The sequence below is a fragment of the Phycodurus eques genome, chromosome 9 (assembly GCF_024500275.1).
Source record: "Phycodurus eques isolate BA_2022a chromosome 9, UOR_Pequ_1.1, whole genome shotgun sequence".
NCBI lineage: Eukaryota > Metazoa > Chordata > Actinopteri > Syngnathiformes > Syngnathidae > Phycodurus > Phycodurus eques.
This window is the reverse complement of record NC_084533.1, coordinates 8,534,461-8,548,091: the sequence shown is the minus strand read 5'-3', so window position 1 is coordinate 8,548,091 and position 13,631 is coordinate 8,534,461. Positions and strand designations below refer to the sequence as shown.

General features: G+C 40.7%; 1 protein-coding gene across 4 annotated transcripts in view; it reads right to left on the bottom strand.

Moving 5' to 3' along the window:
• rab28 (RAB28, member RAS oncogene family) overlaps window positions 1-13,631 on the bottom strand; it is a 63,425-nt gene that overhangs the window by 33,450 nt on the left and 16,344 nt on the right. For all 4 annotated transcript variants that reach the window (XM_061686496.1, XM_061686497.1, XM_061686494.1 and 1 more), the window contains exons 3-4: window positions 9,801-9,889; window positions 5,383-5,512 (exon numbers count right to left, since the gene is read on the bottom strand). In XM_061686496.1, coding sequence (XP_061542480.1) covers window positions 5,383-5,512; window positions 9,801-9,889 — 219 coding nt within the window. The remainder of the gene's footprint in view (window positions 1-5,382; window positions 5,513-9,800; window positions 9,890-13,631) is intronic.

Below are 13,631 nucleotides of genomic sequence, written 5' to 3'. Positions count from 1 at the left end.
AGACTACCGGTAAATATTTTTGTAAAGACTATGGTTTTTTTTTCTATTTCCTTTAAAATATATATATATGAATTTGGTATTGTAACATTATGACTTTTACATTTTGACTTTTTAATTCTTATGGCATTTAGGAGTACACATGGTATTTGTTTTAATCACCATAAGGATTATAAGCGGGTCCTTGGAAAAATGTCTCCACAGTCAGAGCTCCCTGGAACCAAAACATTTGAGGAGCCCTGACTTAGCATACCTCATTGAGCTCAGTTCAGTCATCAACAAAGCATTACCTCTGATCATGTTTGATTTATTCTTCAGCTTTGGTGGCTGTTTTGTGACACATATTACCAAAGTGGGATCAGCCACAACAAGGTGTGTTAAAAGAACACACGAAAAGCCACGGTGGTGAGTGAGTAGAAGGAGCAGCGAGTGAAGCGGTGGTGACGTCCATGCAGTAGAATTGGCTGCTAAAGTTAGCTATTAGTCCTTGTTTAACACTTCTATGACAGCCCAAAAATGAGACATGAAGTGCCTCAGGACTACACTCATAACATACAGTAAAATGTGGGCTAACTTCTTCACAGTATTCACATTTTTTTAAATTCCTGATTTCGTGGGTTTTATGAGCTGGAAGCCCAAATTATGTAAAAATAAACAAATAAATACTCGAAATTGTTTAAATTGTGGGCCCTGAATCTATAATCTATGAAAGTTTAACTTTTTGAATGGAATTATGGAAATAAATAAACTTTTCCGTGGTATTCAAATTTTTTGGAAAGGGTCTGTACAGTTATAGTATGTTTGGACAGAACTTAGCATTCCTTCAGACCTTGCTTTACCTAAAGGCATGTTTGGGTTGTGTGCAGAGTGCATGCAAGGGAAGCCTCATCAAAATATTACACTGGCTTCCTCTCTGAATTGTTACAAGCGGTGGCGTTCTTCAACACAGGGATCTGGGCAGCACGTCAGGCCCAGGGGCATGACGCATGATGGTGCACTGCTTAGATGAAGAAGAAAGGGAGGGTTGTTTCCTGAGGTAGGTACTGGTATGGCACAAGAGGTCAGTCAGGCCAACGTAAGACGGGGAGGGCTTCCATCATGGAGAAACCCATCTGGTCCATGTACTTGATTACTACACATTGCCTTCGGAGGACAGTGTTCCAATTAAAATAGTGAATAAGCCAACCAGCCTCACAGGAATGTTGATTTTCTATACTGTATGTGAACTTTGTTGGAAATTAATTAGTGGTAAATTAATTGATAAACCAAGGTTTCCATCTAGTTGCCCCTTAACTTCAACATATTTTTAAACTAATTTCTATGACAATATTATCAAAGTGGTCGGGCAGAAACCTTATATGTCCAAATATGGTAAATTTAATATTTTTCACAAATCAATACTAATGATCATTTTTACAAATTATTAATCAATTAAAAGTGTTGAAAATAGCTTGAGAATGTATTCACTCTCTTCAACACTTCAACTGTTTGAGAAATGTCATTACCACCACCTCGTCTTGGCTCCATTGGAGCTCTGCAGCATTGTATGGCCTCAAGATTGAAAGTCTGTTTTTTAGATAATAAGGAGTGAAAATAGCGAACCAATATACTTTGTAGTACGCTTGTTTTGTTAAAAATCTATAGCTGTAATTGCTTTGTTGCAGAGCAAGCCCGTCAGTCTTACCGGGTGTTCTGCGCAAGCGCAGACTTTGATGGGCAAGACTGGCGGCGGTGATGTGTCCATAAGATTCCAATCAATGACAGCGTAATAAATTTGCAACTGAACATGACTATGGAGAGGTGTTGTGTTGATGCTGGTGCACAATAGTATATGATAGCAATGTAAGATATAATCCCAACTTGAACGATGCGATTTTTGCTTAACTCAAGCAAGATAGCGCTTTTGGTTTCCTGAAAAGTAGTGGTTTTGGAGATGCAAAGATTCCGCTCGATAGCGACGATATCCAAAAAATATGATATATAATAGTATTTAAAATTATAGTTTTAAATAATGTCAGTGGTATATTATAATTTAGGTCACGTGAAACTGTAGTTTAAAATAAAATACAATCCCAATTCCAATGAAGTTGGGATGTTGGGTTAAACATAAATAAAAACAGAATACAATGATTTGCGAATCATGTTCGACCTATATTTAATTGAATACACTACAAAGACAAGATATTTAATGTTCAAACTGATAAAACTTTATTTTTTTTCGAAAATAATCATCAACTAAGAATTTTATGGCTGCAACACGTTCCAAGAAAGCTGGGACAGGGTCATGTTTACCACTGTGTTATATCACCTTTTCTTTTAACAATATTCAATAAACGTTTGGGAACTGAGGACACTAATTGTTGAAGCTTTGTAGGTGGAAATCTTTCCCATTCTTGCTTGATGTACAGTTTCAGCTGTTCAACAGTCCGGGGTCTCAGTTGTGCCACACATTTTCAATGGGAGACAGGTCTGGACTGCAGGCAGGCCAGTCTTGAACCCGTACTCGTTTACTACAAAGCCACGCTGTTGTAACACGTGCAGAATATGGTTTGGCATTGTCTTGCTGAAATAAGCAGGGGCGTCCATGAAAAAGACGTTGGTTGGATGGCAGCATATGTTTCTCCAAAACCTGTATATATCTTTCAGCATTAACGGTGCCTTCACAGATGTGTTCACAGTTACACATGCCATTGGCACTAACACAGCCCCATACCATCACAGATGCTAGCTTTTGAACTTTGCGTCCATAATAGTTCAAATGGTTCTTTTCCTCTTTGGCCCGGAGGACATGACATCCGGAGGACACGACGTCCACAAATGTGGACTCGTTTGCATCAGTCCATCTTAGATGAGCTCGGGCCCAGAGAAGCCGGCGGCGTTTCTGGGTGTTGTTGATAAATGGCTTTTGCTTTGCATAGTAGAGTTTCAAGTTGCACTTGCGGATGTAGCACCGAACTGTATTTACTGACATTGGCTTTCTGAAGTGTTCCTGATCCCATGTGGTGATATCCTTTACACATTGATGTCAGTTTTTGATGCAGTGCCGCCTGAGGGATCGAAGGTCACGGGCATTCAATGTAGGTTTTCGGCCTTGCCGCTTACAAGCAGTGATTTCTCCAGATTCTCTGAACCTTTTGGTGACATTATGGACGGTAGATGATGAAATCCCTAAATTCCTTGGAATTGTACGTTGAGGAACATTGTCCTTAAAACAGTTCGACTATTTTCTCACCCACTTGTTGAACAAGTTGTTGTGAATGACTGAGCAATTCAGGGAAGCTCCTTTTGTACCCAATCATGGCACGTCCCTGTTCTCAATTAGCCTGTTCACCTGTGGGATGTTCCAAACAGGTGTTTGATGAGCATTCCTCAACTTTCTCTGTCTTTTTTGCCACCTGTCCCAGCTTTTGGGAATGTGTTTCATCCATACAATTCCAAGTTAATGATTATTTGCTAAAAAACAATTAAGTTTATCAGTTTGAACATTAAATATCTTGTCTTTGTAGTGTATTCAATTAAATATAGGTTGAACATGATTTGCAAATCATTGTATTGTTTTTTTTTTTTTTTTTTTTTTTTTAACTCAACATCCCAACTTCATTGAAATTGGGGTTGTAAAAAGGACAATTATGGAGAAATACAGAGAAATGACCTGAACCAAGGCAGACTGGGGAGAACAAATAAGTCACTTAGCGCCACTGAACAAGAACATGGAGATACACAATGTGGAGCAATCACATAACAGCCATCTCTTCATGATGTAAGATCATCTTTACTACTGCGCAGGGAACTTTACAGCATGTGTTAAGACTCCACACTTTAATTCAGCTAAGAAATTGTTTAAATACTTACTGCTGTTTTGAGTAGCAACAGAGTTAAAATTAGCTCAAATGCTTGTGTGTGAACAATAGCATATATGAATTATTTGTATTTATTCTATTTTTTTTCTGAAGGTAAAAGTGCGGCATTTATTTGTCTGAAGTGGACGTGCGTGACTAATAGGGGCATGGTATTTATTAAAGGGGAGGCCACTGTTGCTGAGCGTTTACCTCAAGTATATCTAAGTAGAAATGTCCCCGGGTGTCAAAACAGCCAAATCTCCTGCGAGTCAGGTCCTCACAGACACAAAAATGTCATGTTTTTACAAGCTCTTTGTTATGTCTGCTCATCTATTTCGGTTTGTTGCAAACATGTTGCCCAACTCGTCCAACATCACGGGAACCGCTTAGAAAGACATCTCTTCTCTGAAAGAATGCTACGTGATCATATGTTCATTGTTGTTTCAAAGCAAGAATTTGACTTGGAAAAACACAAATATAACTTTCTTCTGAAAGATGTGTGAAGCGTAAAAGCCCTTTAAGCACAGGCAAAGTGGGGAAATGAACTGTGTGTGAGGATATTTCTAAGCAGAGAGTTTTAAGTCGCCTTAAAATTTACTCCAGAGAAGCGCTGGGAGATTCACAAAGTGATTGATGGTTCCTAGTGGGCAATCTGTGTGGGATTTTAGTTTTCTTTTTTGGTCAGAAAACACACATGGGTGTATTCAAAGCAATAGCGCCATTAGAAGGGGGGCATGACGGTGGGATATACGTACTTAAATATTAGTCTAAATACAAGTGGCGCCCACCTCCAAAGCCGGTGTTTTAGGAGATTCAACCAAAGACAAGAGTATGTTCTGTGCAGAAGACTTAAAATGTGACCTGTGGCCCCCATGAGTTAACATTAGTGGGCTCCTGGTGTGCAGACACCACTTTGCAAACTGTTTATCATTGTCCAACAAGGTGGACAGTCATGCACACACTGACACTTCACAATAACACAGCAGTACCCAAGACAACACATCTGTCCAATGGGATGTCCTCATTATTACTCATTATTTCGGAGATAGCAGCCCAGTCCACTGGTTAACGTCGACCTTGCCTCGTCTGCTGATTGAGGACTCGGGACCGAAAAGGCTGGGAGGGGGGGCTGATGAGAGGGGCATCTGACCGTGAGACAGGGGTGGGGGACAGATAAGCGCTCGCCTGAGGTCTGATGGTCCATGGATCCTAAATCATCGCCGGTGACTCCCCATAGTTCACAAACATCAACACTCCCATCATTCCGAACCCAAGCTACTTTCTTATCGACTGACTTATCACAAGATCGGTTATCTGGCGCGGCAACAAACATGTCTGCTACCATCAAACACTCACTCCTCCACACACAAACACAGACACGTAACATGAAATATGGGACAGGGTGAAGCAAATGGAGGAATCGTCCAATGCATGTAAAACAATCATCTGGCTACTTATTCTGAACTTACCTGCACAAAAAGGCATCCTTGGGCAGTCATGGGCTATTCAATGCATCCTTGTGTGGTTTTGCATGTGTGATACTCACTTTTGTTTCCTACCAAGCAAACAACAGGCTGGACGTCACACTCCTCATTGGCCTTTTTCACCACGGTGAACCAATCCTCCAGATTCTCAAAGCTTTGGTAGTTAGTGATGTCATACACAAGGAGGACCCCCTACGTTGGTGGGGAACAGAACAGAATACAATCTCACACAAGTTTGTAATTGGTGTGTATTAGTGTGGTCCATGGGCTCTCTCTCTCATGGTACCCGAAGCATTAACTAAATTAAATAAAAATCAAATTTACATAAAAAATGTGAAATACAATCGAACACATAAAATTATGCTTGTAAACTATGCATAAAGTCAATTTTTTACTTTTCAAGTACAGCTCAGTTGTATTTAACTTGTGTACAGCAAAATACATTTAGAACTGTGTGTCTTCAAACATTTAGTTAAGAATTATTTGTATTCAAATATTATGTGCAATACATTTTAATCTACGGTAACCATTAGTTAAGTACCTTTTTTCTTTTTCTATATTTAAGCACAGTGTTAATGTTCAAACTGCATACTCTTACAGTGGCTTACAATAATATATACAAGTATACATTTAGGAATAAAACCTCTGCCTCATTTTTTTATGAAGAGGTGGTACTTGGTAAAAAAAAAATAGTTTGAGAATAATTGAAATAGAGGCTATGTTATCTCTAAATCAGAGGAGTGTCTGGGCGAGCAAGGTGGCTGTTCCACTATTACTGTACTGTGCAGCATGACTGAAGGGGGGGATTGTTCAGCAGACACACACTGTCACAGCCTGCATGGTTCGGTATTGACAGCTCACGATGCTCGCAATTACTACCCGTACTTACAGACACAACACGATTGAATACAGGAAGCACACGGCGGAACAATAGAAGGAAACGTTCCATGCAGCGCTGGCATTAAACCAGTAGCACAACCTGAGGTTGACTATGTGATATACACACCAGTGGGGTAACGTTTTTTTCTTTTACGTGTGGTCTTAAAAGTAGGGCTCTTTAAACATGAGATGTTCTGCAGGTGACAGAAAGCACTTGACTGCTGTCTCCCTGCTGCCCATGGACATCATGGTTACTCATTTGCAGTGCACTGCCACATATAGAGTACGTTTTTAGACTGAGATATGATTATCTAACCGCTTTAATCTGGCTGGAAGAATAGAAACATGGGAACGATAGCAGTGAACAACAGCCTCCTTTCCACCATTTCAGTATCACATGGGGATTTAATTGTTTTGCATTGCCATCATCAAGAATTGTGAAAGTACAAAACAACTGATCGGTACTGTATAGTTAAAACGTACTTCTACACACTCGCATTTAGTTACGCCACACCTTGTATGGTACTAGTCTTTTGCCCTGGCCTCACCCCCTGACATGGATTTTAGCCAGTTTTATTGCTACTGCTTCTCCCTCCTTTCCCTCATCCTCCTCTCCTTACCTACTCGGAGAAGGGGGGGATTATTGAAGTGAGGCTATTGACGTAAGGATTTTGCATCAAACAACCAGGACAAGATCTGATGAGGACCACTTTTTCAAGATCCCTCCATCAGTGGTCCCTTCTCAAGGTTTCTTCCGCTTTCTCCCCTAAATGTGTTTTCTCTGAGTTTTTCTGAGGGAGGCTAGACAAGGAGATTTTGTTGATTTTTGTTAACTGTGGGCCTGTGAAGTCCTTTGAGACTATTTTGTGATTAAGGGCTTGTTAACTTGGCATGACATTTTGGTAACCATCCTTTGGTGTCAATGGATCGTCAAGAATCGTGACTGTTGACTAACTGCACTCATAAGACAAGTGAGGCAAAATGACGAGCTGTTTATTGTGTCTCAACTCGTCTTCTTGTCTAAAGAACAAGAAGACAGCATAAAGTCAGCTACAGGAAGCTAACCAATGTAGATCCAAGCAGATCTCCATTGTGGCAACTCTTCTGGCCAACATTATTCTACTCAATACTACACAGACGAGGATACTGGTGTTCAGAATATTGTCTCATCGCTTTTTCATTTTAAAAATTAGAAACAATGAATTAGTTGTTCATTTTGCCGAGAGTCGAGGAAAAACAGTGGACTAGAGCTACAAGCAAATTAGAGGTGATTCAAATTGACTCGCGAGTCCCCATGAACAAATGAATCCGAGGGCTCTAAAGTGAATCTAATTTGGTCTCACAAAGCAGGCGCAGCCATATGCCCAGCTATTTGAGGAAGAAAAAAAATCTCAGTGACTTCGAAAGACACACTTGAAACCCACCGTGCTCTTTAAACCAATCAGAGATTGTGAATGGCGCAACCGCCACTGATTGGTTGTGGTCGTGTGCATGCCTGTGTGTGTGCCTCTGTGTGTGTGTGCATGCATGCGTGCATGCTTGCGTGTGCATGCGTTTGAAATGTGGGCGCTAGCGTTCTTGAAGCAAAATTTTCTGACGGCTAACGTAGCTGTAAAATTACAGAGTTGAGCGGCATAAAGGAATTAGTTTCAAAGCCTAATGCCACTGCGAAGTTGTTGTGATATTTTGGATTCAAGCCAGATGAACGCGGCCATCCCGCAAACACCAACGTGCTGGTATGGGGAATTTGCATAAAGTTGTATTATAAACTGACAACAGAACATAAACCTCAAAGAGATCATATCCATTTAAAACACAACCATCCCACCCCATTTCTTCAGCTGGGAACAAAAAACACGGTGGGACATTTCCCGTTTATCGTCAGCTTGCAATTAAGTAAAGCTTTGCCGAACAACGCAAATAAACGTGACCATTTATATGGCACACGCTCACATATAAAATTACAGCATAGCGTTACTTGCTATTGTAAGAGGTCCAAATTTGAACATGTTGACAAAGCAGCGTTTAAAGAAATGCTGCAGACTATTGAAAAGCAGTACCAATCTTGATGCCAAACAGGTTGCGTTGATCTACTTGTTTTGCTGTTATTAGTGTTGCTACTTTGTATGTTTTCTTAACCAATTGGAAACTTGATTGGCAGTATATTGCCTGTTAAGGCATTCATGAATCTTTATACCTCTGGGCCAAGTACTTAATATTTGTTTCAGTGAAATTTTTGTGACCAGACACTGAGTCTGTTTTTATAATATAATAATATAAATTACTAAATATATTTTTATCTAAGATATTTTATTTATTGTTCTACATTTTAATGTCAATGTTAAATATTCTTGATTATTAAGTTAATTGGTCTTAAAAGGATATAGTCGAATTATTGTACTAAAATATCATTATAGCCCCGGCATAAAAAAACAATAAAATCAATGATACTATCATTTATTGTGAACATCTCTGGGAAAATATACTGTCCTAAAAAAAATTGTTATAGTGAGAGGCCGAGTTGACTGGCCTAACAGGCCCATCTGATGTAGAGAGGAAAGAGTCAGGATAAGACGGATAAGATGAAAAGAACAATTGACAACTTATTCATGAAGAATGTTAAGTTAATGCCTGATTTGTCTGACAGTCCAACGCCCCGACCTCGGATTAGCGGTAGAAGATGGATGGATGGATAAACTAACATTATTTGATTATTTTCAATGAAAAGAGGGGAAATTTTTAATCAAGTGCAACCAGATATGAAGTACTTTTTTAGTGTAGTTTCCCCACTGCCCCCAAAAAAAAAATTATTATTTTTTTAAACGCGTGAATGCCGAACATTGAACCTGTCCTAATTCACAGTATTTCATAGTTAATCCTACCCAGAAAACGGTTTACTATTCCAAAATATACCAGTGGAACTGTGCCTGACTTCCCAACAAAGCAAACAATAATTGAGGTTGACATAAATCATGAAAACTGTGGGCATATGTGACCTCTTCTTGAATTAAATGTAAATCAAAATCATTGAGTTGTTACCTTTACAATGACAAAAAAGATCAGTTGAAAGGTGTAGGCCCAGCGGATTAACTGACAAGGAGCATGCACCTGGCAACGTCAGCTACAGCCGTCATTTTGGGTAAAGTGTGAAAAATCTATACTATTATTATTCTTGACCAAAACAAAAATCCCTGAAATATTCATTGAGATTTGCAACCAGTAGAAGCCCTTGGGGATGTGGCCAATTTCTCCATGGCCCCATCACTTTGACACAAATTGTGAGCTTCTACCGGCCTGCTGCATTCACCATCAGTTCACATGACAGTCGATCGCTTGAGTTTATTATCATATGGCTCCAGCCAGGAGGTCTGACAAGACTGTAATAATAAGCGTGAGCGGGCTAAACACTAATCCTTCCTGTTCTTCTTATTACTGTCCCATCGCGGTGATGAGTGTTTCCCCAATTCCCGACTATGACTGAGGCCAACACATAGAGGATGAAGCACCATTTAAACCGAAAGAACGATGTGTTGATGATTAGTTAGGTTAGCAGTATAAAAAGTGGCAAAAGCTTGTGTACGCGTGCGGCAAGGTGACTTACGTGAGCTCCGTACACGTATTTATCCAGCATTTTCCCTCCTAACGTTTGGCCTCCAATGTCCCACACCTGCAGGGTCACATTCAGATTGCCTACAAGGGTTAAATGGGAAATGTACCATTACATAGCATACAATACATAGAGGGGTGCATTGCGATACAAGTTTAATTCATTCTGTGAGCACACCTGTAAAACACTCATATCTCAAATCATATTTCCCCATTGTAAAGAATGGAAATGCCATTAATCCATTCAAGCCTCTTAAAAAAAAGATTTGTGGAATGTGTTTTTTAATTTTTCAAAAAACACTCATTATGTCATACTTTATAAAAACATGTAGCAATAACATAATTCAATAGAATCAAAACAGTGCGTGCATATGATTAATTCATTGCAGCTTAAAAAATAATTTTAAGTCGGGTCACTCTTTTCTCAATGCACCACTGTATTTCATTTATTGAAAAGTTGCACTCATTTTAATCGAATTTCCGGGATTCCGAGATGTTTTTATTGTTTATGAGAAAGCTCAAAATAGATTGGGAAAACTTGGGTTTGGATGAGTGTTAAAAGTTCATTTTGTTGACAGAAGTGATGGAAAAAATAAACTAGGGGTTTGTCATTTATGCGAAGGGCTCTCACAGACATCCCAGAATTGTTAACACGAAGGCAGTAAAAAGAGTTGTTTGCATTGTGCCATGTGTGTCATATCCCACTGCTGCCAAGTCAGGAAGGTGAAGAGAATTATGTGCTGTTAAGGAAAATGGCAATAATTAAACAGAAAGTAGGAGGAAAAGAGGACTCTTGTCCTCATGTCAGTAGAAAGGCAAAGACAGGCTGAATGAGAGAGAGAAGGACAGGCACAAAAAACCCAAACCCAAATAAATATTTTCTTCCTCTGGAAAATGAAAGGGGTGGTCAGAAAATGCGGATGAGAGGACCAGACAGCGAAGAGTTTATACTGGTGTGACGCGGCCTCTGTGCTGGGTCCGAGTGGCGCTGTGGACACGGCTGGATGGCTTCCCCCCTTATTTTGAAGGCGAGGAGAGGAAACGTTGAGGTTCACAGTCACTACATGTAGACTATACAGTGTCAATGTAAAGCTACATTGAGGAGAGGGATGAATAACTGCTCTTTGGCGGCGGGGTGCGCCATCCCCGCCCATCCGCCGTGCTCGGACACTCGCTTTATTTGTGTTCCTAAAGGTTCACACTGACTCAACGCCACTGGCATTTTTCTGCTTATGCCTTGGGAAAAAACCTTGCAGGCCGACAGATAAACCTCGAAAAAGCTCATACAAAAACGCACATGGATGAGGAAATCATCATCACTTTGATTACATTTACACACAAACAAATCGAGTAGAAACAGTAATATTTCTTTACAGACATCGTTATTAAACTAATCCCCATTCCTACGGACCTGCATAAATGCTATAACATGCATCCCGCCGATTACTATACATGTGTGCACCAAATGCGGTTGAAAACATCTTTAAATATCATTCTTCCGTTTGTATATGTGGATGAAACACTTTGGGAAGTAATGCTACTCCATTGGACGCATTAAGTGGATTTTCCACCATTAATGTGACCTATAACCTGTACAACTCAATAGTAAAACATATTTACGAGGAGGGAAGTAAAAAACAAAAAAACAAAAAACGTGTTTGCACAAGTGTGCACACCCTCTTATAACTTGGGAATGTGGCAGAGTTCTGAATAAACTGATCATATTCGAACTCATGTTAAATGGGAGTCAGGCCACACCTTCCACCATTTAAAGTGCTACCAATTAACCCAAATGAAGTTCAGATGTTCTAGTAGGCTGTTCCTGGCCCTTTTAAAAATTATTTCTAGCAGAAGCCTGAGGGTTTTGTGCTGAAAGACTGGTATTTGGAACCATGCATAATTCTATCCACCTTCTCTAAGGCTTCAGTACCAGCTGAAGAAAAACAGCCCCGAAGCATGATGTTGCCACCACCACACTTCATTGTAGGTATGGTGTTCTTTTGGTAAAGAGCAGTGTAATGTTTGCGCCAAAAATACCTTTTGGAATTATGGCTGAAAGGTTCAACCTTCAGACCATAAAACCTTTTCCCACATGCATTTAGGAGAGTTCACGTGTGTTTAAGCAAAATTTTGAAACTGTTTCCATAACGTGCACTTTCAGACATGTTCCGAAATTTTTGATGACACGGTTTGAACCAGTTTAGCTTGTGTAAGTGGTCCGTTTCTCTTGACATGAAAAAGTGGAAAAAGGAATTGGGTGGGGGGCAAAGTCGAGCGTGTAATATCCTACTTTCAGAGGTAGTATCAGAGCCGTTACAAGGGCAGCACGCAATTCCAGGACCGGGGTCTACACGCATTTCTCCTGCCATGTTGTGTTGTCGCTGTCCGACGAGTAGTTTGTACGTCACACCAGACACTGGCGCCATCTTATCTGATTGCAGGATACCGTTTCGCTGTGTGAAATTGCAGTATCTCCTTGGTTCGATATAGAATACAGACAGATGAATAATGGCTGTATCAACTGTTATGTCCAGTTTCACGGCATCACCATGTAGACGAGGCTTTTGAAATTACAGCTTACTTCCCCCACCCTTCACATCTGGTATTGAAGGTATTGTTCTAAAATTCCCTCACAGGGGAGGTTGTGTGCCAGTCGGCCTCGACTCAACTCTCCTTGCCTTGGAAAATGTACATTAAATTTGACAAGCTGGGCCTTCATGGTGAGAGGGCTTAAAGGCTCACCCCCTGACCCTCCCACACACACACACGCATGCACACAAACACTGCGGCAAAAGATGGTTACGGCTCCGTGGAGACCCAGACAACCGCTCTAACGAAAGGCTGGGTGATGGTCCTAACGAAGTTCGGGACCACCCAACTCGCCGAGCCACCCTTACTCTTCCTCAGCTCATCAACACCCAATTCCCCAGAAAATGGGCCCTTTAACAACTCAAGTGTTGAGCCAGTGTTTTTGCTGCTCCATTGATACAGAAAAATGTGCACAGCATGAAGGTGCACAGTTTAGCCCTCAAAGGTACAATAAGACGTGTACAACAAGGGTAGCCATGGGTTTAAATCGGAGTTCATATTAAGTCCAGCTGAGCCAGGATGGTGCTTACGGTCGGCTCTTTTCGTTCGGGCTCTACCGCAACATTTTTGGGGGTTTAGTTCTCCCAAGTCTCATAAGCCGAAACTGACACACAATCAAAACACAATCCTTGGGCCAACTCACAAATCAGCATAACCTCTACTTTGTGTGCACAACTTTACTTAATATTGTTTTATTAGTAATGAAAGGATAGAGAGACTTTGCAGACTAGCATTGTTCGGGCCTTGGCAGAGGGTAAGAAGTGACATTTTAGATGCTAAAAAAAAGTCTCCATTTCACATGGTGGCAAGTCATGTCAAAATGTCTAAATATAGCACGAGTCGATCAAAATTCTGGTTGAAAGATCTAATGAGCCTACAGAGCACAGTTGTATTCTGCAGGCTGGGCATAAACAAATAGGAACACCAATGTTTTATGTGGCAAGGGACAAAGATCGGTTGAACTTGGGGATCCACGACAACAACATAAAACTATTCATGTATTTACTCTGCGCTGTGCCCACAGGATTGGGAGCGAGGCTGGCCCAGCCGGGATGTGAGCTGTCCACCGGCCTTGCGGACTGTTTGCTCTGGAGAGAAGAACTTTCACAGCAAATAAGTCTGAGAAGTGGCAGACGCGCTACAATGAGGCGCCACCAGAAAAGACACATTCAGCTCGGATCGGTTGATGGGAAAAATTCACCCGAACCTCTGGCGAGAAACGCTGGGACATAAAAAT